The sequence below is a fragment of the Vigna angularis genome, chromosome 2 (genome assembly GCF_016808095.1).
Source record: "Vigna angularis cultivar LongXiaoDou No.4 chromosome 2, ASM1680809v1, whole genome shotgun sequence".
In the NCBI taxonomy this organism is placed as follows: Eukaryota; Viridiplantae; Streptophyta; class Magnoliopsida; order Fabales; family Fabaceae; genus Vigna; species Vigna angularis.
Window position 1 is genome coordinate 3,734,313 of NC_068971.1, and position 23,903 is coordinate 3,758,215.

At 32.0% G+C, this 23,903-nt stretch overlaps 4 protein-coding genes across 4 annotated transcripts; all 4 read left to right on the forward strand.

Annotated features, from left to right (window-relative positions):
- Positions 1-1,281: 1,281 nt before the first annotated feature.
- LOC108323049 (UDP-glycosyltransferase 83A1) lies at positions 1,282-4,079 on the forward strand. Its single transcript, XM_017555373.2, has 2 exons — positions 1,282-1,918; positions 3,027-4,079. Exons 1-2 carry the CDS (start codon positions 1,432-1,434, stop codon positions 3,872-3,874), a joined length of 1,335 nt encoding a protein of 444 aa, XP_017410862.1. The 5' UTR covers positions 1,282-1,431; the 3' UTR covers positions 3,875-4,079.
- Positions 4,080-9,464: 5,385 nt separating this feature from the next.
- LOC108323052 (UDP-glycosyltransferase 83A1-like) lies at positions 9,465-11,235 on the forward strand. Its single transcript, XM_017555376.2, has 2 exons — positions 9,465-10,135; positions 10,248-11,235. The coding sequence occupies exons 1-2, from the start codon at positions 9,646-9,648 to the stop codon at positions 11,093-11,095; spliced, it is 1,338 nt and encodes a 445-aa protein (XP_017410865.1). The 5' UTR covers positions 9,465-9,645; the 3' UTR covers positions 11,096-11,235.
- Positions 11,236-12,515: 1,280 nt separating this feature from the next.
- On the forward strand, positions 12,516-15,405 carry LOC108323054 (UDP-glycosyltransferase 83A1-like). The gene is made up of 2 exons (XM_017555379.2): positions 12,516-13,165; positions 14,420-15,405. Exons 1-2 carry the CDS (start codon positions 12,679-12,681, stop codon positions 15,268-15,270), a joined length of 1,338 nt encoding a protein of 445 aa, XP_017410868.1. The 5' UTR covers positions 12,516-12,678; the 3' UTR covers positions 15,271-15,405.
- A 5,599-nt stretch (positions 15,406-21,004) lies between these two features.
- LOC108323053 (UDP-glycosyltransferase 83A1) lies at positions 21,005-22,893 on the forward strand. Its single transcript, XM_017555377.2, has 2 exons — positions 21,005-21,522; positions 21,872-22,893. The coding sequence occupies exons 1-2, from the start codon at positions 21,042-21,044 to the stop codon at positions 22,723-22,725; spliced, it is 1,335 nt and encodes a 444-aa protein (XP_017410866.1). The 5' UTR covers positions 21,005-21,041; the 3' UTR covers positions 22,726-22,893.
- The last annotated feature ends 1,010 nt before the right edge of the window (positions 22,894-23,903 follow it).

Sequence of the window (23,903 nt, forward strand, 5' to 3'; positions counted from 1 at the left end):
GAAAATATTGAAGTGATTGTCCAATGTAACTTCTTGGTTTAATAGTAAATTTTGTCCACAGTTTCGTTGACAACTCTCAACTTAATCCCTCGTTTTAAAAGTGTTTGAAATGAGTCATCACTTTTAAAATTTTGAGTGCGTTAATGGGGTGATGATCTGGCAGCATTCATGGTAATTGTCGAAAGGTCACCATCTTTCATCACCATCACACCATCTTTCATCACCATCACCGTTCGGTCACCATCTTTCGGTCACCATAACCGTTCGGTCACCATAACTGTTCGGTCACCATCATCATTCAGTCACCATCACCGTTCGACCATGACCAATACCGTTCAGCCACCATCATCATTCAGTCATCATAATCGTTCGGTCATGACTAATACTGTTCGGTCATGATCAATACGGTTCGGTCACTACCAATACCGTTCGGTCATTACCATGAATGCTGCCAGATCATCACTCCATTAACGCCGTTTGGTTATATCTAACGCAAGGGACTGATTTGACTCAAAATTTAAAAAATGAGAACCCATTTCAAACACTTTTAAAACGAGGGACTAAATTAAGATTTGTCAACGAAACTGAGGATAAAATTGGCTATTAAACGTAACTTCTTATATCAAGTGCCTTCAAATGATTTCACTTCGATGTTATGAAGACTATGATTGAGGGTAAACTTGTGCCCCTCCATGTTGTCCCCGAGATCCAGCCCAATCGCTCCTTTTGCTGAGCCTCAGTCGGTAGTAGTTGAAAACATTGAAGAGGCCGAAGGGGAGAATGCTTAGTTTTAATAGTTTCTATCCACTTTTTGTACAAGGGTTTATATTATTATTTGACCCTTGACTTTTGTATTCAATTTTATGAATGAATCTACGTATTACCTGGCCTTTTCTTCAGTTCATTCTTTAGCTTTCACATTCTTCCAATCGTTTAGACCCTAGTATCTCGCTCTAGGACGTTCCCTAGGTGGAATAGGTTCTGGTGAGTTACGACAACGTTCCTCACCGAGCGCAATACTCTAAGAGCTCACTTCGAACTCCTAGTTGAAATTGGTTTATTATGAAAATTTTGTTGTGATAATATAACATGTACATATAACTATTTAAACGTACTGATCCTCCCCTCAAAATTTGAAAATTTGAAAACGGAGAATTGAACGTTAAAGAATTGACGAAATAGTGTGAAGACACCACACCGAAACGTTAAATAATCTTTACATAAATCATAACGGTAACAGTGTTATTAATTATTTTTCGTAAAGCGTAACGTTGAGACCACAGATGCACAGTCTGCCAGAAATACGTAATAAATTTCTGAAGGTTCTGCTGACATCTTTTACCACAACCAAGTGCAAGCCTTAAATGAAGCAACACTCACTCAGTCTTCATCTACCAACAATTGATGCAGTGAAAGCCAATTTAGAAGTAGATGGGCATCCCTCACTTTCTGCTGATTCCTTATCCAAGTGTAGGACATGTGAATCCCCTTATGCAGTTGTCTGAGATTCTTGCCACACATGGCTGCAAGATCACTTTCCTAAATACAGAATTCAACCACAATCGAATGAATACAGCAGATGCTGGGCTGGAGAATTCAAAGGGACCCCAGATTAAGTTTGTGACGCTCCCAGATGGTTTGGGCCCTGAAGATGACAGAAAGGACCCCAAGAAAGTTATTTTCTCAATCAAAACTCGCATGCCTCATATGCTTCCCAAACTCATACAAGATATCAATGCATTGAATGTTAACAATAACATCACTTGCATTGTTGTCACAGTGAATATGAGTTGGGCCCTGGAAGTTGGCCATAAATTGGGAATTAAAGGAGCTGTTTTGTGGCCTGCATCTGCCACTTCCTTGGCCACATGTGATTGCATCCCAAAGCTTATTCAAGATGGAATCCTAGATTCAGATGGTAAAGCTTTTCAACCGCAGATATTTCTAAATTTTTCTCTTAACGTCAAATTTCTCTACTTTCTACATTGGCAATATTTAAATTATTTTCTCACTTTAGCACAGAAAAGAAGTAAATTTAATTGTTTGACAACTTCAAGTTATCTTAAACACACTTGTAAAGAATTGCTCTAGGAAGTAGGGTAATTTGTGAGGTGTGGGTGTTTTTATATGAGATTGTTGATATTGACTCAGTAAACAACTCTGTTTAAGGTTGTCTTATAGGCTATTATGTGTGGAGCCTCTGGTTGTAAGTATCTAATGAACTTTGGTTGTGAAAACTGTTCCATGGGTAACATTTGATGCAAATTAGGAGTTTCTATTGTATGATGGTTTGCCTACTTATAATGTTAGAGTAATTAGAGGGTTGATAAATGAAGCTAGGCATGTGACGTTGGGATGGGCTAAGATAAATGAAGCAATTTTATTATGAGTTAAGATAGACTAAGGATTGAGTTATAATCTCTGATGTTTTGTCTGTAACTCTGTGATGTTTCCTCTGTAACTCCGAGTTTGACAAAAAATTTACAGTAAATTGTCCGTGTAGTTAATACTCTAACTGAACTACAGTAAACTTCTAGTGTATTGTGTGTTTTTCTTCTTGATTCCTATTGTTCTTTAGTTTGTTTGGGATGTTTTGAAACGTTATTGATATCTGTTTTAACTAGGTGAACTTGAGTTAAACTGAAGATCAAGATTTATAATAGCAAGATGTAAACTAGATATTCAATAGATTTGTTTCCAAATACGCAATTATTGCTATGAAAAACTCTAGTACTTTCATGTCAAAAAATTTGAGTGTGGTTACTAATTAACACCAAATAGTATGTTTGAAGGAACAGAAGGAAACTCTATCCACAAATTCACACACATACTGAACACATGAATGTGCGTTTTATTTATTTCCTACTTCATGTATCCATATCAGATTAAAGCAATGCTCGAGTTTTTAACGTTTAACTAAACTTTGGTGTTAAGTGTTACTTCTAAAAGTTAGGAGAACCAAGCAACAGTTAAGATATCTGAGAAAATTTTATTTGTAACTTAACCTCATTCTTTATGCTTTGAAGGAAAGCCAATCGAAAAGAAAGAAATTCAACTCTACCCAAATATGCCAATGATGGACACAGAAAACTTTCCATGGTGTGGCCTAGATAAGACTGTCATTCATCATATTGCACAAGAGATGCAGACTATTAAGTTAGGAGAATGGTGGCTTTGCAACACAGCACACAATCTTGAGCCTGCTGCATTTTCCATATCATCACGGTTCCTACCTATTGGTCCATTGATGGCAACTGACAGCAACAAAAGTGCACTCTGGCAAGAAGACACAACTTGCTTAGACTGGCTAGATCATCAGCCACCTCAATCTGTTATATATGTAGCCTTTGGTAGTTCGGGAGTAATTGATCACAACCAATTAAAGGAATTGGCTCTTGGACTTGATTTACTTAACAAGCCTTTTCTTTGGGTTGTGAATTCTAGTGACAATAAAAGGGTAAACAATTCATACTCTGATGAATTCCACGGAAGTAAAGGCAGAATTGTGAAGTGGGCACCACAGAAGAAGATTTTGAACCACCCTGCCATAGCTTGCTTCGTTAGTCACTGTGGTTGGAATTCTAGCATGGAAGGTATATGTAGTGGCGTCCCTTTCTTGTGTTGGCCATTAGTAAAGGATCAGTTTGTGAACAAGTCATATATTTGTGATGTGTGGAAGGTTGGACTGAGATTAGACAAGGATGAAAATGGATTAGTATCAAAGGAAGAGATAACGAAGAAGGTGGAACAACTGTTTGGTGATGAAGGCATAAAAGCAAGGTCGTTGAAACTGAAGGAATTGACCCTGAATAACGTAGTAGAAGATGGTCAATCTTCAGAGAATCTGAAAAGCTTTATCAGCTGGGCAGAGTAATAGTGCTTTTTAGCTTGGAAATGGTTGGAATATATATAGTTACTAATAATGTTCTGTTATAATCAAAACTACGTTGTCTTTAAGCATCTTTAACATATTGAACTTAATTCCCATTTCCATAATAATAAAAGGATTGGTGTTAAATGTACTGCAAAACCTTTATAAATTGTTAAATGTTATTCTATTGATAATAATATTCTGATTAGTGAATATGGTTTGGAATGATTTTAGAATAAATATTACTCCTAATGATATGGGTGCATAGAAGAAGACCAGTGAGGGATCAAATAGTTTCAGAGAACAGTGTTCTTTGTTGTTTCTCAATTTTTTGAAAATATGATCCATGAGTTGTTAAAATGAGTTCATATTTGAAATCTTTTGGTTTATTGGAATACTATATCAAGATAAGTTAGTTTCATTTCTGAGAAAATCATACTGTAATTCAAATCTTGGTAAAATTTGTTCATGTCTGCATTAATATATGGTGTGGAAGGTATGCTGATACTAAAATGAATCTTGAAACAAAGTTTGAAAAGTTGAAAAAGGAGAAAATATGAAATAAGTCAATTGTAAACTTAGGGAAAAAGATGTTGATTAGTATATTTGAAAATTTTGACTGCAATCTCAAGAAATTACTCAATTGTAAACTTAGTGAAAAAGATTTATGTGAGAATGATCAAAGTATCTAAAAAGGAGCTTTTCAATAACTTGTACCCTAAAAGATGTTTTTAAGAGTAAATGTGTAAAAATGTTCTAAGTTATATATATCACTAGTAACAACAAATCTGAAGTTTGAATATCATAATAATGCAAGGACATTTTTTAATGAACAGGACCTGTTTGAAAAAGAATAAATTATTATTTTATATCGGTGTATAATTATTTACAAATTTTATAATTTATATCGTTAGCTAATTTATCTATAAATTTTTTTATAACTATAAATAAATCAGTCTTACCTATATATTTAGTGCATTATTTACAAAATTTTGCAATTGGTAATACCATTTTCTTTTAGTGCCCACACAAGTTGACTATTTAAACATATATCATTTAGATTAAAACATATATATAGTATGTAGACAGTGATATAAAAACGACGTAGTTGTTCACCTCTTAATTATGATAAGGTTGTTTGATGTTCATACATAATTTTTGTTTGTAATAAATGTTTTAAATTTATTCATAATGTATTATAGGCTATATAGCTTGGTTTAAATATAAAAAAATGATGTCACTTGTTTTATAAAAGATATTCACTTTATGTAGGAACCTCGTAGAAGGCTAAAGCATGGAGGTCAACATCTTGTTAGCCTCACCTTTCTTAAATTTTTAGTTTCAAACATTACTTAAATAAAAGTATGGTAATTAGTATTGTAATTCAACGAGCAATGAAGTAATAATTTCAACAACAATAATAATAAGAATTAATTTTTGATATTGTATATTTTCTGTGTAGAGTGAATGAGGTACATCAAATTTTCAAGGTTTGATCTTATAATAGTTTATTGTTATTTATTTTATTTACTTTTACTTACTTTTACTCATTATTAACGTTGAAACATTAAGTTTGATTAATATTAAAGGTAATTAAAAAAATTAGCAAACAGAAAATGAGAGTAAAAATATGTATTCTGAAATGTTAATATTTTCAATTTAAAAATTATTGTTTGAAAATTTGAAGAGCATGGTTAACGATTTAAAATGTATAACTAATATAAGAATATTGTAGATTTGTAGCAGTTGAAAATTTATTTTATTTCGTTTTATTGAAATATTTTACCATATATTAAAAAAATATAAAACAACTTGAGATGATAAGTGGTCGAATAACAACCCATACTCACATTTGTGTATATAAATATATAGTCCTAATTCTAATTAAGAATTAATAAATAACACAAAAAAATATAAATTAATATTATTTATCAAGGGAGAATGTTATAATAAATCATATAAAATTCCGACACACATATATATTCTAAATTTTCGCCGTGGTCTCAAACTTCTTAGACAACTCTCGATTATCACATTTTAAATTCTAATTTATTTTATATTATTAAGATCAACATTTTTAAATATAATTTTTGAATCGATTTAAATTAAGTAATCAATTAACAAACACCATGACAAAAAAATATGATAATTTAGTGTGGACACATTCGTTTCCTTTTTCTTGCAAATACGGTGAAAGACTAATCCTACGGTAAAATATCATTTAAAAGAAAATTAAGTATTAATCAACACAGTGACAAAAAAGATGATGATTATGAACATATTAAAAAAAATTTGAAATACGGTGAAAGACTCTTCTTGATAGGGTAAATAATCATTTAAAAGAAAGTTTGTGGGTATATAGTACACTTTTCATGGCCAAACTAATCTTCTGAAGTATTTTAAAGGATTTACACTGTTAATGATTTAATTATGCCTTAAAAAAATTGAATAGGATTGAGAGATACACCTTAATAATATGATATTAACACATACCAAATAAGATTTTAATCTAACAAGATAAAAGATTCACACTACACTTTATTCAAAATCTTAAAATAATATATTAATAAGTCTTTCATGTTTATATTTATATAATCATTTAAAAAAAAGTTTGTATATATACAGTACATTTTTCATGGACAAACTAATCTTCTAAAATATCTCTAAAGGATCTACACTGTTAATGACTTAATTATGCCTAAAAAAATATTTTACTAAGATTGAGAGATACACCTTAATAATAAGATATTAACACCATATTAAATAAAATCTGACTCTAACTATATAAAAAACTAACATTACATTTTATTTAAAATCTTAAAATAATATATTAATAAATCTTTTATATTTATATAATATTTCATTTTTTTATTTTATCAATATAAAATTTACACGGACACTAATTTTCAACAACAGTGGTGCAATATGGCTCCTACAGTAAGTGAAGAAGCTAACATCAAGCTAAGAGTTGTTTAAGAATAGATTACTTATCAAAGCACGACATGGTTGTTGTATAATAAAATAAAATAATGAAGAGTGGGACATGAGAGTATGTAATTCAGACGTAGGAAAATCTGTAACCTAGTGTCGTGCACGAAAGCATGACAGACAGGAGAGGAAGAATCAAAACCCTGCTTGGCCTTCCCTTTTCGTTATAAAATACATAAAGATTAAAACTTGACAATGAAGCAAAACATAAAATATTTTTAAATCCATATATATCCACTGCACAATGCCTTTCGGTGCAATCTGCTACATTAAGTACTGTTGCGGTGCCTATAATCTCTGCAACACTGCTCTATCATATAAGTAACCATGATAACTACTGTGTTTTTCCTGCAAATGGATCTGTCACATTTCTTATACAAGATTATGTAAAACTTAGACAATATCTCTTCTTTATCTCTATCGATCTTTTCTCGGAGGTGGCTTCAACCCTTATCTCCATTTTTTTAGTAAATATTAATTGTTAGAATATAAAAGACTCATTAGATAAACGAATATAATTATATATATATATATATATATATATATATATATATATATATATATATATATAATATTTTCATTAACATAAATGTTTTGTAGTAGTATTAAAATTAAATATGTAAAGACTTGATTTAAATCAGATAATATTATTATTATGAATACTTATGTATATATTTGAGTTCTTGTTAACAAGACTTATAGTCAACTTTTTTAATTGAAATATATTATAATATATAGAATTTTTAATAATTTTTAGTTATGGACTCTCATACTAATCAAAAGTTATAAATTTTGTATGGTAATTTTCAAAAAAGTATTTAATCATTTGATTAAACTAATGATATATATAAACAAACTAAATTTTGAAATGCAATGAACTTTGGAATGTTAACATCAATCAAATATCAAACTTCACAGTAATAATTAACATGAATTTATTTAAAAAAATGTTTAGTTTAAGAATTTTGAACAATATTTTGGAAGTCCCACGTTATAATATATAAGTGAGATGTAAATCTCACCTTACAAGCTGGTTTTGTGAGATTGAGTTAGACTTAAAATTTACTTTTAACATGATATCAGAATCATGGTTAGAGTTTACCAGTGACATGCAAATCTCATCTTACAAGCCAATGTAAAGTCCACTTCTGATAAATTGTGTGAGTTTAGGGAAAATCCGTTGTTCATGATAAAAAAAAACAATCTAAGCCAACATAGCATTGTTTTGTCCACGACAAGCTATTCATGGAAAACGAACTTATTGTCATGAGGGCCCCTTGTGCAACATTAATGTAATTTGGTTTTACGGTGTTGGAAAGCATCAAATGATTTTGATACAATTATTTTAAAAGTTAACAAATTCATAGGGTTGATTAGATTAAAAATATATTTTATTTTTAACAATAATACATTACTTTTATATATTATATTGATATACAAAGTTTCGTTCTTTGATGCAATTATTAAGATACCTAGTTAATATAACAACTTTGTCGAACGGGGTTGAAATAAAAATTGATCATTATATACTATATAATGGTTATAAAGTTTTTATCTCATATCCTCGATTCTATATTTGTATAGTGATTATAAAAACATTCCAATAATCTGGTTAATAATATAATAATAGTAAATAATATTGAGTAAAATGTGACATAATATTTATAGATGTTTAGAGTATGTGAAGGATATTAACAATTCTGTTGATATCATATTAGATAATATACATATTTTTTAAATAATAACATTATCTCTTCATATTTTAAGAATAATTATAATAGTAGATTTATTATTATTTTCGACTTATAAATTAAGTCGAGTATATACACTTATGTTGTGTGTGTTTGTATCTCCCTTTACTCTTTAAATATTAATTAAATAAGTGTTTTAATAATTTAAAACTTGGATGATTTGAAAATAAATATATATATATATATATATATATATATATATATATATATATATATATATATATATATAAAACAAATATACACATATTTAATTTAACGGATCTATACTTAATTTAAAAAATTAGATACTAGTTCTATTTATAGTCATTATAAAAATACCCAATTAAATTAAGAACGAGTTTACAAGATGAATTAATCTATCATTCCTACTTCTCGTAATACTCGAATCTCTATTTCTTTCTATAGATGCATACCCAGTGTAAAACGAAAATCTTCATATGCATTTAATATTTATTTTAAAATATTATCTTAAACGTAAATAATAAATGTTTAAATAATTTCGGTCACACTTTCTATTTTAAAATATGCAGATGATGTGAGGAATGATGTGAACAGATAAGAAGAAAATCAAATAAATGCTGTTAGCTTGTGAAGAATATTCTTTTATATTTATAGTTTTAATGTAAAATATTTGTAAACATTTAATAAAAAACTGTCGTGCATATAAAATTATTGATTTTTAAAATAATAATTTGATAAGTAATATTAGTTAATAACCTGTGGTGAAGTTTTTTTGTCTGACGGTAAGAAAATTAGAGTAAAGGAATAATGATGACCTTTTACACAGCAAAGGTTATCGTTTTTCGAATTTTGGCTTTTTGTTGGTGTTCTTAGAAAACGAGACAAGCTTAGTTCGATACGTTTGAACATTAAATAGCGTGGGTGTAGATGAACATGGTACTCTCGTACCTTAAAAGTCAATGCATCATTAATGGCAACTGATCAAGCACTTGCCCAAGCAACAATCTCCACACAGACTAACGTTTTCTGAATCCCCTCAGAACTCGATTTTCGAGAGCAAAATTTCCAACAACCATGGCCATCAGCCCTCACTTTCTTGTTATACCGTATCCAGTTCTAGGCCACGTGAATCCCCTCGTCCAGTTGTCTCAGATTCTGGCCAAACATGGCTGCAGCATCACTTTTCTGAATACAGAGTTCAGCCACAAACGGTTGAACGCCACTGGTGCTGGCCTTGACAACCTCAAGGGATCAGGGATAAGGTTTGTGACACTCCCAGATGGGTTAGGCCCTGAAGATGATCGAAGTGACCAGAAGAAAGTTGTTCGTTCCATCAAAACCAATATGCCCTCCATGCTTCCTAAGCTCATACAAGATGTCAATGCTTTAGATGTAAACAATAAGATCACTTGTATTGTTGTGACATTGAGCATGACTTGGGCCTTGAAAGTCGCCCACACTTTGGGAATCAAAGGCACTCTTCTATGGCCTGCATCAGCAACTACTCTCGTCTTGTGTGATTGCATCCCAAGGCTGATTGATGATGGCGTTATAGATTCATATGGTAAGAGTATTAACATTTATGGTACTTGTTATGTCAGTTTTTGAGAGATTAATAATTAGTATCATATATACTAAGGAGGTTCTTTCATGGTTTTTCGTTTTTGGCATTGAAGGAATCCCTGGAAGAAGACAGAAAATTCAACTCTCCCCAAACATGCCTTCGATGGACACAGAAAACTTTCCATGGCGTGGGCATGAGAAGTTGCACTTTGATCATCTCGTGCAAGAGATGCAGACCATGAAGTTAGGAGAATGGTGGCTTTGCAACACAACTTATAATCTTGAGCCTGCAGTGTTTTCCATGTCACCAAGGCTGCTTCCAATTGGTCCATTGATGGCAAGTGACAGCAACAAAAGTTCATTCTGGGAAGAAGACACGTCCTGTTTGGAGTGGTTAGACGAGCAACTACCTCAATCTGTTGTGTATGTTTCCTTTGGTAGCATGGCTGTAATGGACCCCAACCAATTTAATGAATTAGCCCTTGGAATTGATCTCCTCAAGAAGCCTTTTATTTGGGTTGTACGTCCAAATGACAACAAGGTAAACATTAATGCATACCCTCATGATTTTCATGGAAAGAGAGGTAGAACTGTAGCTTGGGCACCACAGAAGAAGATATTAAACCACCCTGCATTGGCTTGCTTCATCAGTCACTGTGGTTGGAATTCTACTGTAGAAGGTGTATGTGGTGGCACACCCTTCTTGTGCTGGCCATTTGCCAAGGACCAACTTGTTAACAAGTCATACATCTGTGATGTCTGGAAGGTTGGAGTAGGATTAGACAAGGACGAAAATGGATTGATATCAAAAGAAGAGATAAAGAATAAGGTTGAGCAATTACTTGGGGATCAAAACATAAAAGCAAGATCATTGAGAATGAAGGAATTGACCATGAATAACATATCCAAAGGTGGCCAGTCTTCCAAAAATCTAGAAAAGTTTATCAAGTGGGCACAGTAATAGTACTTTGGATTCGAAGCTGTTATTTTATTTTATTTTATTTTACTTTTATTTGAATGTTCGGAATTTATTTCGTAGACATATTTATGTACTAGACAACTTAATCTATGAAAATTGAAAATGTTAGGAGCTGTCGTATACATCCCATTTGTATTATGAAGTTCGTTCAATGAATCCTGTGTCCCCTTCATTATTCATTATTACTAACCTATCGGTTTCTGTTACGTAATTATTGTAGCTTTCAATAATTTCTTTTGGTTTCATTCAGCTAACACCAGTCATAACAGAGTATGATGCCCAAAGGCTTGGTTATCGTTCCAAACACACAACATATTTTACACACAATTTTCCTTTTCGTTTCGTACGTTGTATGCACTTCATCTTGGCTTTTCTTTGAAGACCCTTCTTCATTTCGCTATATTATCAAAAGTATATGAGTACGATATGAGTTATCAAAAGTATATAAAATAGTACTATCACGCTAGTGCAGTAGCATAGAAAAAATAATTATGGTTCTAGTTAATACTTTTGACTTTTGGCAGGGACGTTGCCAGTCAAACTTTACAAGTACCTTACAACACACATTATTACAACATAACATGTGATGACCCTCATACAAACTTATTGTCAACCACGGACGGACAAAAAGTCTCCTTGGAAGCAGAAATTTAATACTTTTCTGATTAATATTTTGTTTTTATTCCGTCACTGGTTTAACAACATGATAATTTTTCTTTATATCCACTTCAAGGAGGAAGCTGGGTTGCTAGAGAGGGTTGGCAGAGTTAGGCCTGAGAAGTGAGAGAAAGTTGAAACATGGGGAGGTTCCAGAACTGGTGATAGTAGGATATGGTTATTATCTCTAGATGAATCTTAGGATAAGTGAAAATGGTGCATCATGGACCACACTTATGAAGGTGGTCCCTGTTATTGGCATTGCTCTATTATATATTGTACGTTATGGTGAAGGAAAAAAAGAGTTGAATTTATCTGATATCAGAAATAAAATTCAGAGAATTAAAAACTAATAGACTTTTATTATAATTTTTTATTTCTCTTCAACTGAATCTTTTGAATTTCTAGTTTAACCCTTTTATCACCTTATTTCTTTCTTACCAAATGGATTGTAAATAACACTTCTTAATACACTATAACTGTAATCAATTATAATATCAGATATGAAAACAGGCTTACTCTTACCACGGTTTAAAATATGTACAGTCTTGTTTTTTTTTATTTAAAAATAGCACCAATAATTCCTACTAACAATAAATAACAAATATATCTAAATTTTTTCATGAATCTAAGGCGGTAGGTGTTCATGCAGTTAATTAATCAGAATTAATTACTATATTTTTTAGGTTCTGATAGCCCAAATTTAAAAGCATTTAGAATCTGACGTGGTCTGTACTTAATGCAACGATGTCAATTGATGAAAACTTTTGAAAGCGAACTTGGAGAAATACTTTCTACATAGAAAAGTCTAATGAAAAACTGGTACACCAGTCGATAAAATCCAGCTCAAACTCTTGGATATTTCAGCTTCCTGGTATTTCTCTTCCTTGAAAGCAATTTTCAAGCAAATGGGTATCCCCCACTTTCTTGTTATACCATATCCGGTTCAAGGGCACGTGAACCCCCTGATGCAGTTTTCTGAGGCTCTAACCAAACACGGCTGCAAAGTCACTTTCGTGAACACTGAGTTCAACCACAAACGAGCTAATAGCTCTGTTGGGGGGTTAGACAACCTTAAAGAAGAAGGGATGAGGTTTGTGACACTCCCAGATGGCTTGGATCCAGAAGATGATAGAAGTGACCATCACAAACTTTTCGTATCTATCAAAACCAACATGCCTGCTTTTCTTCCAAAGCTCGTACAAGATATCAATGCTTTGGATGTTCACAACAACATCACCTGCATAGTTGCTACAATGCACATGGGTTGGGCCTTGCAAGCTGCCCACAAATTGGGAATTAAAGCTGCTTTTCTCTGGACTGCATCTGCAGCTTCCTTGGCAGCATTCTATTTCATTCCAAGGCTCATTGAGGATGGAATCATCGACTCACAAGGTAAGAATATGATATTTTCATTGATTTTTTTTATGAAAATTAAGTTTAATTTATAGTATATAAGTAGATATAAACCTCGTTTTAGAAACTGATTTTGTGGAATTGAGTTAGATTTAAAATTTATTTAATTTAACGTGAGTGTTTTTGTGAGATTAAATTAAATTTAAAATTTATTTAGCTGGATTGTGAATAATTATTTTTGTAGAATTGAGTTAGATTTAAAGTTTGTTTAATTAGGTGTGAGTAGTTGTTGTGAAAGTCCACCTATTAGAATGTTATAAAGTGATTTTGTAGGATTAATTTTGTGAGGTTGAGTTTAATTTTATGTCATGTAATTTATCCAAATAAGCTTATATCTTGTTTCTCTTATCATAATTTTGCAGTAAAATCTTTCATTTGTGATAAACCAATATATGATTAGGCACTTGTTTGATTATATTCTCCAGGTTTACACACTCAGTGCTTGATATATATTCACTCTTTGACCCGAAAATAGATGGGTCACTTGTAGTTGAAATTTATGATATAGTCAAAATATAAATATTGTTACTTTGGGAAGAAATATGAAAAAAATCAGTCATTAATAAATTTTCAACAAATCGTATAAAATATTATATATAACACCATTTTCGTGTGCTCCTTTTATCTATGTTACTTAAATTTGTACAAAGTCGGACTTGATTCTAAAATATATGAATAAAAAAACCTCAACTTTGGTTTGTAAAAATTTATAAATTCTAAAAACTTGTTTCGACTTAGTTTGAGTTAGATTGATAAATTATCAGTAAATATGATTTGGTTCATGACGGTTAAGAAATAAAATTTAAGTTTAACTTAAATCTACAAAATTGACTTTTAAGGTAAAATTTGCACTTACTTATATATTATAATCTTTGGTTAATATGGGACTTTCAATATATTCCCTTACATTAAGATATATACATTTTGAGCGTGAGACTAAACATTAATGGGTGGTCTGATAGTGGTCGATAACGAGTGAAACAATATGTTCACACAAATCTTGCTAAAATAGACTCTAACCTGAATCTGATATAATGTTAAAAAGTAGACTTTAAACTTAACTCAACTCGACAAAATTAACTTGAGGTTTCAATCCATTTATATACTAAAAATCCTAAAGAGGAGGAGACATGTATTTTCGATAAAAAAAAAAAATTAAAATGCAAGTTTTGATCTTTTGATTTAGAAAGAATGAAGAGAATATTTGAGAAACTTGTGGCATTGCAAATGCAGGAGAGCAAACCAAACAACAAGAAATTCAGCTTTCCCCAAATATGCCTGTGATGGATGCTGAAGACCTCCCATGGGGTGGCTTTGCTAAGAAATTCTTCCCTCATATAGTTAAAGAGATGAAAAACTTGGAGTTTGGAGAATGGTGGCTTTGTAACAGTACTTCTGATCTTGAGCCTGGAGCAGTTTCCGTATCACCAAAGTTCCTCCCAATTGGACCATTGATGGAAAGTGACAGCAACAAAAGCTCATTCTGGGAAGAAGACACAACTTGCCTAACCTGGTTGGATCAGCAGCCACCTGAATCCGTTGTATATGTTTCCTTTGGTAGTATAGCAATCTTGGAACCAAACCAATTCAAAGAAGTAGCTCTAGGCCTTGATCTCCTAAAAAGGCCTTTTCTTTGGGTTGTTCGTCCAAGTAGTGATAATGACAAGGTAAACAACGCATACCCTGATGAATTCCATGGAAGTAAAGGTAAAATTGTGAACTGGGCACCTCAGAAAAAGATATTGAACCACCCTGCCATAGCTTGCTTCATCAGTCACTGTGGTTGGAATTCCACTTTGGAGGGTGTATGCAGTGGCACACCTTTCTTGTGTTTGCCATTTTTCAGTGACCAATTTGTAAACAGGTTATACATTTGTGATGTTTGGAAGGTTGGTCTGAAATTAGACAAGGATGAAAATGGATTAATACTGAAGGAAGAGATAAGGAAGAAGGTGGAGCAAGTTCTTGAGAATGGAGACATAAAAGCAAGATCACTGAAACTGCAGGAATTGTTGGTGGATAACTCAGTTGTGGATGGTGAATCTTCAAAGAATCTCGAAAAGTTTATTAACTGGGCCAAGTAATGATAATAATACCTTCAGCAATAGTTTCGAATCAAAGTTTTCTTTGTCTGTTTTCTCTTTAGTTCTATATCTCAAAGGAAACTAATGTAGTATGTGTGAACTATTTCACTTTGTAATAAATGGTTCTAAAATAAATTTAACGTTAGAACTTCGAATCTTTGTAAATTAATCGAAAAATAGGTTGATTTCATTCAATTCGATTTTAATAACATATATGACGACACCTGAGTTTCCAAATGTATTAGGAAAAAAATACTCACTCTCACTCAATCAAGATCAAAGAAATACGGTATACATAAAAGAACATCACAAATAAAAATTATGAATTTATATGATCCAACGTTTCTCATCTAAAAATTATTTAAATTATTATAATGGCGACTTCTTAAATGTTTTTTTTTTCTTCATATAATCTCTCTAAATAACAAGAGTTCATTTTTTTTTATTAAATAAGACAATAAAGTTTAATTATCTTATATCTTCATTTATATCTTGTTATGCTGATAAAATTTATCCAAAAAAAAAAAACTCATCATATCTCTTACAACACGACATTTCCTTTTTTTTTAATTAATGTTAAAAATCTGAAATGATTTTTCAATAATATGTTTCTGGGTACTCTTAAAACTAGAGCTGTCAAAATGGGTTACAACTCGCAAGCCAACCCGGCCCACCACAGGTTTGAGCCGGGTTGGGTTAGAAAAAATTGTATTTTTTTTTATGCGGGTCAGATTTCAACCCGGCTCGTTTAAACCCGGCTCATACGAGTTGAACCCGTGATGGGCCGGGTTGGCCCACCAATCCACCTATCTAATTTTATTTTATTAAAAATTAATTTTAGTTTTATAAAAAAATATTTATTATTTTGTTTTTGCTTGAAAAAATTATTTAAGTTTCTTATTTTCAAAATTAATTAAACACTCATGTTGGAAGTGAAATTTGGGAGTGAAATTTGTTTAGATTTGTATTATAGAAAGTTTGTAATTTTTTTATTTAAAAGAAATTGTAATTAAGTGAACCAGTAAGCCAACCTGTTTACCCACCAACCCGTGGTGGGTCGAGCCGGGTTCGAATTTTTCTGGCTCGCTAATAAATGAGCCGGGTTGGGTTGGCTCACTAAGTGACCAACCCGTGGTGGGCTGAGTCGGGTCAGGCCGGGTGGCCCGTTTTGACAGCTCTACTTAAAACTCATCAAATTTGATTATCCAAATAGTTTTTTTTTTACTTACTTCAGACTATTGGGGAGGGTTTCTCCATGCATCTCACTACCTTCACCCTACACCTCCCATTAATTTGATATTTCCAACTGTAATCCTAAGTTAGGGAATATTTTGATTTTAAATAAAAAGGCTGACCCATCCATTCAATAAAAAGAAGCAAACCCTACACTCATTTCTTCACTCCAATGTCGCATTTCACGTTTGAAAATCTTTCTCCACTCAGTGCCGCATTCACGTTTGAAAACCCTACAACCTTTTTTCCTCCTTTCTTCCTCTATGTCGTATTTCATATCTTGCAACATATACTTCTTTCTTTCTCCTCTCTTCCCACAGTCCTTCCCTCCTCCCTCACTTTGACCATTTATTTTGAATCCCCTCCTCCCCTCCTCTCTGGTTTCTGGTTTGGTGGTTGTGTGGTGTTGTTGTGGTTGTGAGATCTGGGAATGTAGAAGGAGATACGAGAGGGACGCCTTAAGCGCACTTGGAATTATAGTTATGGCAGAGCCGCACTTGGAAGTGCGGTTGGTTGAGAGAGTCGTCGCAATTGGAGCTATTCGCGTAGAGCTGCACTTGGAAAGACGGTTGAGGAGCGTCGCAGTTGGAGGTGCAAAATGCGGTCAAGCTTTTTTTTGGTTTTCTTTTTTTGGTTTTCTTTTTTCTGCGCTTATGAAAATTTATGTTAATATATTAAAGTTATTTTTTAAAATATTTTATATACTTTTTTTTGTTAATATGTTTTCGTAATATGTTTTTCTTTTTTTTATTTGTTTGTTAATTTTTTTTAAATTTGTTCTTTTTTTTTAATTTTAATTTTTTTATATATTATTTATTATGTATATTTTTTTGTTTTATTTTATTTTATTTGTTTCGAAATTTGTTTTTAATCTGTAATTTTTATGAAATTATTTATTTTATTAAATAATAATTATTATGCCTAAATTGTTTTTAACATACGCATGATGTAAATCAAACTGGTTGTCATCAAACTATTTGTCAAACACAGTATAACTCCTAAGAATATATGACAATAAACGAACAAGAAAGATGTAAAACAGGATTCAGAATGTAATGTGCAAATAAACATCAAATCATCATAAGCAAGCATGTGAAATTGTAGCCTTAGGTTAAAAATAACAAAAAGGTTTGCACAGTAAAACCACACTTGGAAGTGCAACACCCCTAAACCGCAGTTCGAAGTGCGATTAGGGTTCGAATTTCGGCTATGTCTCTAACTGGCGATAAGCTTTCTGCCTTCTTCCTCCTCCACTATCCACAACACCACCAGCACTGCCTTATTCCTCCTCCATTGTCCACAGCACCACCATCACTAGATAAATTTACAACTCTAAAGTCAGAAAATAATTTAACACTACAAGTAAAAGTGAAAAAATAAGAAAAGGGAAGGGGGTGCATGTAGGATATAATTTATACAACAGAGGAGATTTTGTTAGAATCGCTGCAGCGGAATTATTAGCGTGGAATAACAAACCAAGAGGGTTTTTAATACGAACGTGTGCCTTTTAATTTCTACTCAATTAAACTTACCAAGCAAATAATAAAGACAAATAAAGAGAGTAAGGTTGAGAGAAATTTGCACAGATGATTTTATCCTGGTTCGGATCTTACCAATCCTACGTCCAGCCGCTTATCTCAAAACAAGATAAACAGTTTACTACTCACAAAACAATTACAAATTACAATCACACAGAAACAATTTGTAAGAGTTTAGAAACCACCTCTCTTGATACCACAAGAGATGAACCTACACCTCCTTTGAGTCTTCACAAAGGATGAACACCTCCTCCGAATACTTCACGAAGGATGAACTTCCTCTTCCGAACACCTCCTCAGACACACCAAGGATGAACCGGCTATTTCCTCTGTCACCGTAGCAGCACTTCACCAGCTCCACAGACACGAGTTTCACAAGCCGAACAAGAACACACAAGTCTCAATGATTTCTGAGTACTAGAGCACAAGGGAAGAGTTGTGTTTGAGATGGAGAGTGAGCCATTTTATAGACTCAGCCTCATACCCTTCCATTCTTCGAAAATGGGCCACCTAACGCATTTAATCGATTAATACAAAGATTAATCGATTAAAATGAGTACAACGGCTAGTTCTTCAAATCTGAAACCCCCAACGGCTATTGTTAATCGATTATTCTCAGGCATAATCGATTAACTAATCGATTATTATAGGCTTTAATCGATTATTACAGTGCAACGGCTAGTTTTTCAAAAGCTTGAAAACTCCAACGGTCAGCTTTAATCGATTAAAATGTATTTTAATCGATTAGCTAATAGATTAAAAAAAGTTTTAATCTATTAAAACAGAAAAGGTTGAGTTTTCAGCTTTTACTCGTTTTAATCGATTAATACTTGTTTTAATCGATTAAAACAGTGCGATTTTGACTCTGGACATTAATTATATAATATAAAATTACATGGAATCAAAACCACTAAAAATCTAAGTCCTAGACACTAAACTACAATTATTACAAAAGCTTTCCATAGCAATACAAGTCTTCATAACATCTTGAATCTTGATTTCTCTTGACTTGATTTGGACATCATCAAAACTTCATCTTCATCATTTTGCTAACAGATTTAGGGTTTATACAATCAAACAAAATTTAGGGTTATTGGTTGTTAGGAGGATTGTTGATAGTTACAAAATTATTAATTTTTATTTAACTTTAATAAATGGTGGACAACTGTATAAAATGAAAAGTGCATAGTGAGATAGGTGAGCTGCAGGAAGCATCCTCGTTGGAGTTTGGTTTACGCACATATTTGGTTAGCCTTAAGTGTATATTAATAGCTAAACAATAGATTCCACATCCTCTGTTAGGCCCAAAGATACTCAGATTTTTTTTTTCCTTTTTAAACCACGCGTATTCTATTTTTATTAACCAATAAGTAAAAATAAAATAATTTTATTGTGAGTAAGAAAACATATCTAATAATTATTTATATTTTGGCTTAAATGGTTACTTCGTCCTCATGTTATGTTAAGAGGTGAATTTATGTTTAGTACTCAGTTTTAAAAATGAAGATATTGGGTCGCTATGTTATGAAAAATATATGAATAAGGTCCACAAAGAAAGAACAAGTTCAACAAATCATCAAAGAAAAAGCTTAACAAGAAAGATAAAAAGAAGAGAGAAGAGAAAAAGTAGGATCACATGAGCATGGACTTAACGTCGTTGTTGTCAACTTAACGAACATGACCTTATTCATACACTTTTCATAACAGGAACCCAAACAGAAATTCACCTCTTAACATGAGGACAAAGTAAACATTTAAGCCTTATATTTTCTTAGATTTAAATATTTGTTATCCTTTGAAGTTAGTTATTTTTTTTCTCCAATAAAAAATTTAATTTACTTTAATCTTTAAATTTTGTAAATATATTAATTTTAGTTTTAGGATTAGATGCTAAAGATATTAATGATATGATAAATATTACTTTACATTCGTTGCCGAGATTTAATTAAGTGATAGGATTAAATGTGGTTAAAAATGTTTTATTCATTTTTAATTAAAACTGTTAAAACAAGTAAGTAAGTTTATCATTAAAAATTAATCATGAATTAATCTAATTTAACTCACTCATTAATAAATTTAAAAATTTTGAACTTAATCCACCTTATCATTACGAGTTAAACAGATTCACTTAATAAATATAAACCCTTGACCAGTCCTTATTTCACTCAATGTGGGACTTTGTTTGCACTCCAACACTTTTTAATATATAACCAAAATAAAAAATTTTCAAACTTATGTAAATTTTTTTTGTCATTTTATTTAATAAATAAATCATTTATCACAAAAACTAAATATAATTCTAGATTATACCTTATTATCTTCTTAAGAAAAAATGATGACTAATAAAAAAAAAAGATAAAAAGTGAATGAAATGTCATATACTCTGTTTCTTTCTTCCAAATTTTCAAAATAAAAGTTTATTGTGTTTTGAACTATAATTATAATTTTAAGTTAAGAGTGAGATAAGTTTTTTTAATGTCTGGATTGGTAAATCAGATCCATTTTTATCTCACCTAAATTTGTAATTTCTTTTTTAACTTAATCCAACTAAAATACATAATGAACCGAATTGATTTACCTATTTTAAGCCATTTTAACCGTTGATCTTTTAACTTTTAAAATAATGTCAGTTATGATGGTCATATCTATGTCGTCAATATGGTCTAATTCATAAACTAAAAATAACATTTTGCAACATTGAAAAATAAAAAATATATAATTGAAAAATTAAAAGAGTACTAATTTAAACTAAAAACGTGTTTTAAGACATTCTTTTGTCACTTGGTTGAATTATTTATTGAGACACGTTGGTTGAACTATTTCGTGAGACACACGCATAACTTGTACCTATTTCATTTTGCTTTTTCCTTCTCTCTTTTCCACGTTATATTATTATTTGTTTTTCACATGTACCAAACAAAAAGTTATCCTTAACGTCGTATAAATAACTTGCCACTTTGCAGCAAAAAATCAACTTCAAACACCTTTTACTCAGCAGACATGAGTCACCCACATTTTCTTGTTATACCTTATCCAATTCTGGGGCACATGAATCCACTGCTGCAGTTCTCTCAGGTTTTGGTCAACCATGGCTGCAAAATAACCTTTTTGATCACTGAGTTCAACCAAACCAGAATGAAGAATGCAATTGAGCACTTGGGAACTCAGATAAAGTTTGTGGCACTCCCAGATGGTTTGGATCCAGAAGACGACAGAAGTGACCAGCCAAAGGTCATTTTGTCTCTCAGAAACACCTTGCCTCCTAAGCTTCACAATCTCCTACAAGACATCAATGCTTCGGATGGTGATGACAGCAAGATCACTTGTCTGGTTATTTCCAAGAACATGGGATGGGCCTTGGAATTTGGACACAAATTGGGTATCAAAGGAGCCCTTATGTGGCCTGCATCAGCTACTTCATTGGCCTCTTTTCAGTCCATCCCAACCCTTATTCATGATAGAATTATAGACCCTGAAACTGGTAAGAAAATGAAAATTATTATTACTGTCATTATTCTTACTATTACGGTAACTAACCTTTTATTTAAATATCAAACTCCATCAAGAAATTGGAATCACCAACCTAGTTTTTATACATTTTTTTACCAACACTAAAAGCGATTTTATTTACTGACGACAAAAAGGTGGACATCACTGCATCACACTGCAGATTGATATATTAAATAAACACTGCTGTAGTGACAACAGTAATTACTTTTATGATGCTTAATGAACTTCTTTCAAGTCCTATTTTGTAGACTAAGGATTTTTAGGGTGAAGGTTCAACTCTGACTCGGCACTTCTTGATTTTCTTTGGGCCTTAAACGCAGGACTTCCAACCAGGAAACAGGAAATTCAGCTGTTGCCAAATTCTCCTATGATGGACACGGCAAATCTTCCATGGTGTAGCCTTGGGAAGAACTTTTTCCTTCACATGTTGGAAGATACAGAAAGTTTGAAGTTTGGAGAGTGGTGGCTTTGCAACACCACTTGCGAACTTGAGCCAGGAGCACTCGGGAAGTGGCCAAGGTTCCTTCCTATTGGGCCATTGATGCAGAGTGACACAACGAAAAGTTCATTTTGGAGAGAAGACACAACTTGCCTAGATTGGTTGGATCAACACCCACCTCAATCTGTTGTTTATGTTTCCTTTGGAAGTTTAGCAATTGTGGAAGCAAACCAATTCAAAGAACTAGCTCTTGGCCTCGATCTTCTTAACAAGCCTTTTCTTTGGGTTGTCCGTCCGAGTAATGACAGTAACAAGGACAATAATGCATACCCAGATGGATTCATTGGATCTAAGGGTAAAATTATTGGCTGGGCTCCACAAAAGAAGATACTGAACCACCCTGCCATAGCTTGCTTCATTACTCACTGTGGTTGGAATTCTATTATAGAAGGTTTATGTGGTGGCGTACCTTTCTTGTGTTGGCCATTTTTCAGTGACCAATTTATTAACAAGTCGTACATTTGTGATGTGTGGAAGGTTGGAATGGGATTAGACAAGGATGAAAATGGACTGATATCAAAGGGTGAGATAAGGAAGAAGGTGGAGCAAGTTCTTGGGAATGAAGACATCAAAGCAAGATCGTTGAAGCTGATGGAATTGACCCTCAATAACTCGGCTGAAGGTGGTCAATCTTCAAAGAATCTCCAAAAGTTTATCGATTGGGCCAAGGATTAATGGTGCTTTTCGTTATAACAGTTCCCAACTTCAGTTTCTTTTCACCTTTTCTTTCTTTGCGTTTTTAAGTTGAATTTCTACTTTAATTTGGTAGAGATATCAACGTACCTACTACGAGTATTAATAAAAGATCTTTAAGAATAAATAAGGAATAATACGCCCAGGATTTTCTCGGCTTTCATGTATTAAAATCTAAATTGTCATTAAATTTTAATACATGATATTTTTAAATAATATTAATATCAATTTAACGAAAAAAAAACATTAAATTTTTTTACAAAAATAAAAATTTATATAAATAAAAAACAAACATTAAATTCAACACAAATAAAAAAAATTATTAAATAAACCAAATCTTAATACATTTTATACTCTAGTCTCTGCTAATATTAATCTGAAAAAATTCGAAGTCAATTTATATTACGATTGCATTCAAGTCTTTTTGCTTTTTGAACAAATGTATTGTCTCGTCCAAGAAATTTCCATGTTAATTTTTCTACAGTGTTGTTCCAAGAATTGTCGGACCACATCATCACCCGACACCCTTGAAACTGACCAAGACTATAAGCTCTTTACGATTGAAAAACACTCTATCGTGGTCCCAACTTACTTCTCTGTGGTTCTTCTATTATCCATCAATCACTCTTTACCCACGTTTCATCTTTTGCTTCACCTTTCTAATGTCTTTCTTTGTCTTCACAAATTTATTTGTATTTAAAAAATAAATCTAACCATTTCTTTAATAAGCTTCATCTATAAAATGTCTTTTATTACTTTTTTCGTACTTCTATATTTTTTATTTTATTTTAATAGCTTATGTTATGAGTGATCCGTTATACTTGATCACTAATATTCATGTTATTATTGTCACATAGTTGAAAGTATATATTATCATATATTTACATGATTAATTTTAAAAAATAAATTGTGTTTTCTTCTTCTTTAGAATAGTATTTTCCAGTGAGTTAAAATATTGAGGAAAGACATAATTTATAAAGAGAAAAAAGGGAGATGAGGTTATTTTTATTTGATTAATGTTCTTATGAAAAAAGGGAAATTGAATAATCTTAATGGTGGTCATTAGTGATCTTGTTAAAAAGATGAATGTAATACTTAAATCATCTTGTTATAAGGACCAAGTAAATGTTTTGACTAGAAGTAATTTTTATAAGACACTC

Bases quoted from the DNA above. Each gene is read 5' to 3' on its own strand.
- LOC108323049 (XM_017555373.2), top strand. From the start codon at position 1,432: ATGGGCATCCCTCACTTTCTGCTGATTCCTTATCCAAGTGTAGGACAT. The intron at 1,919-3,026 runs GTAAAGCTTTTC...TATGCTTTGAAG, and splicing joins TGGAATCCTAGATTCAGATG to GAAAGCCAATCGAAAAGAAA.
- LOC108323054 (XM_017555379.2), top strand. From the start codon at position 12,679: ATGGGTATCCCCCACTTTCTTGTTATACCATATCCGGTTCAAGGGCAC. The intron at 13,166-14,419 runs GTAAGAATATGA...TTGCAAATGCAG, and splicing joins TGGAATCATCGACTCACAAG to GAGAGCAAACCAAACAACAA.
- LOC108323052 (XM_017555376.2), top strand. From the start codon at position 9,646: ATGGCCATCAGCCCTCACTTTCTTGTTATACCGTATCCAGTTCTAGGC. The intron at 10,136-10,247 runs GTAAGAGTATTA...TTGGCATTGAAG, and splicing joins TGGCGTTATAGATTCATATG to GAATCCCTGGAAGAAGACAG.
- LOC108323053 (XM_017555377.2), top strand. From the start codon at position 21,042: ATGAGTCACCCACATTTTCTTGTTATACCTTATCCAATTCTGGGGCAC. The intron at 21,523-21,871 runs GTAAGAAAATGA...CCTTAAACGCAG, and splicing joins AATTATAGACCCTGAAACTG to GACTTCCAACCAGGAAACAG.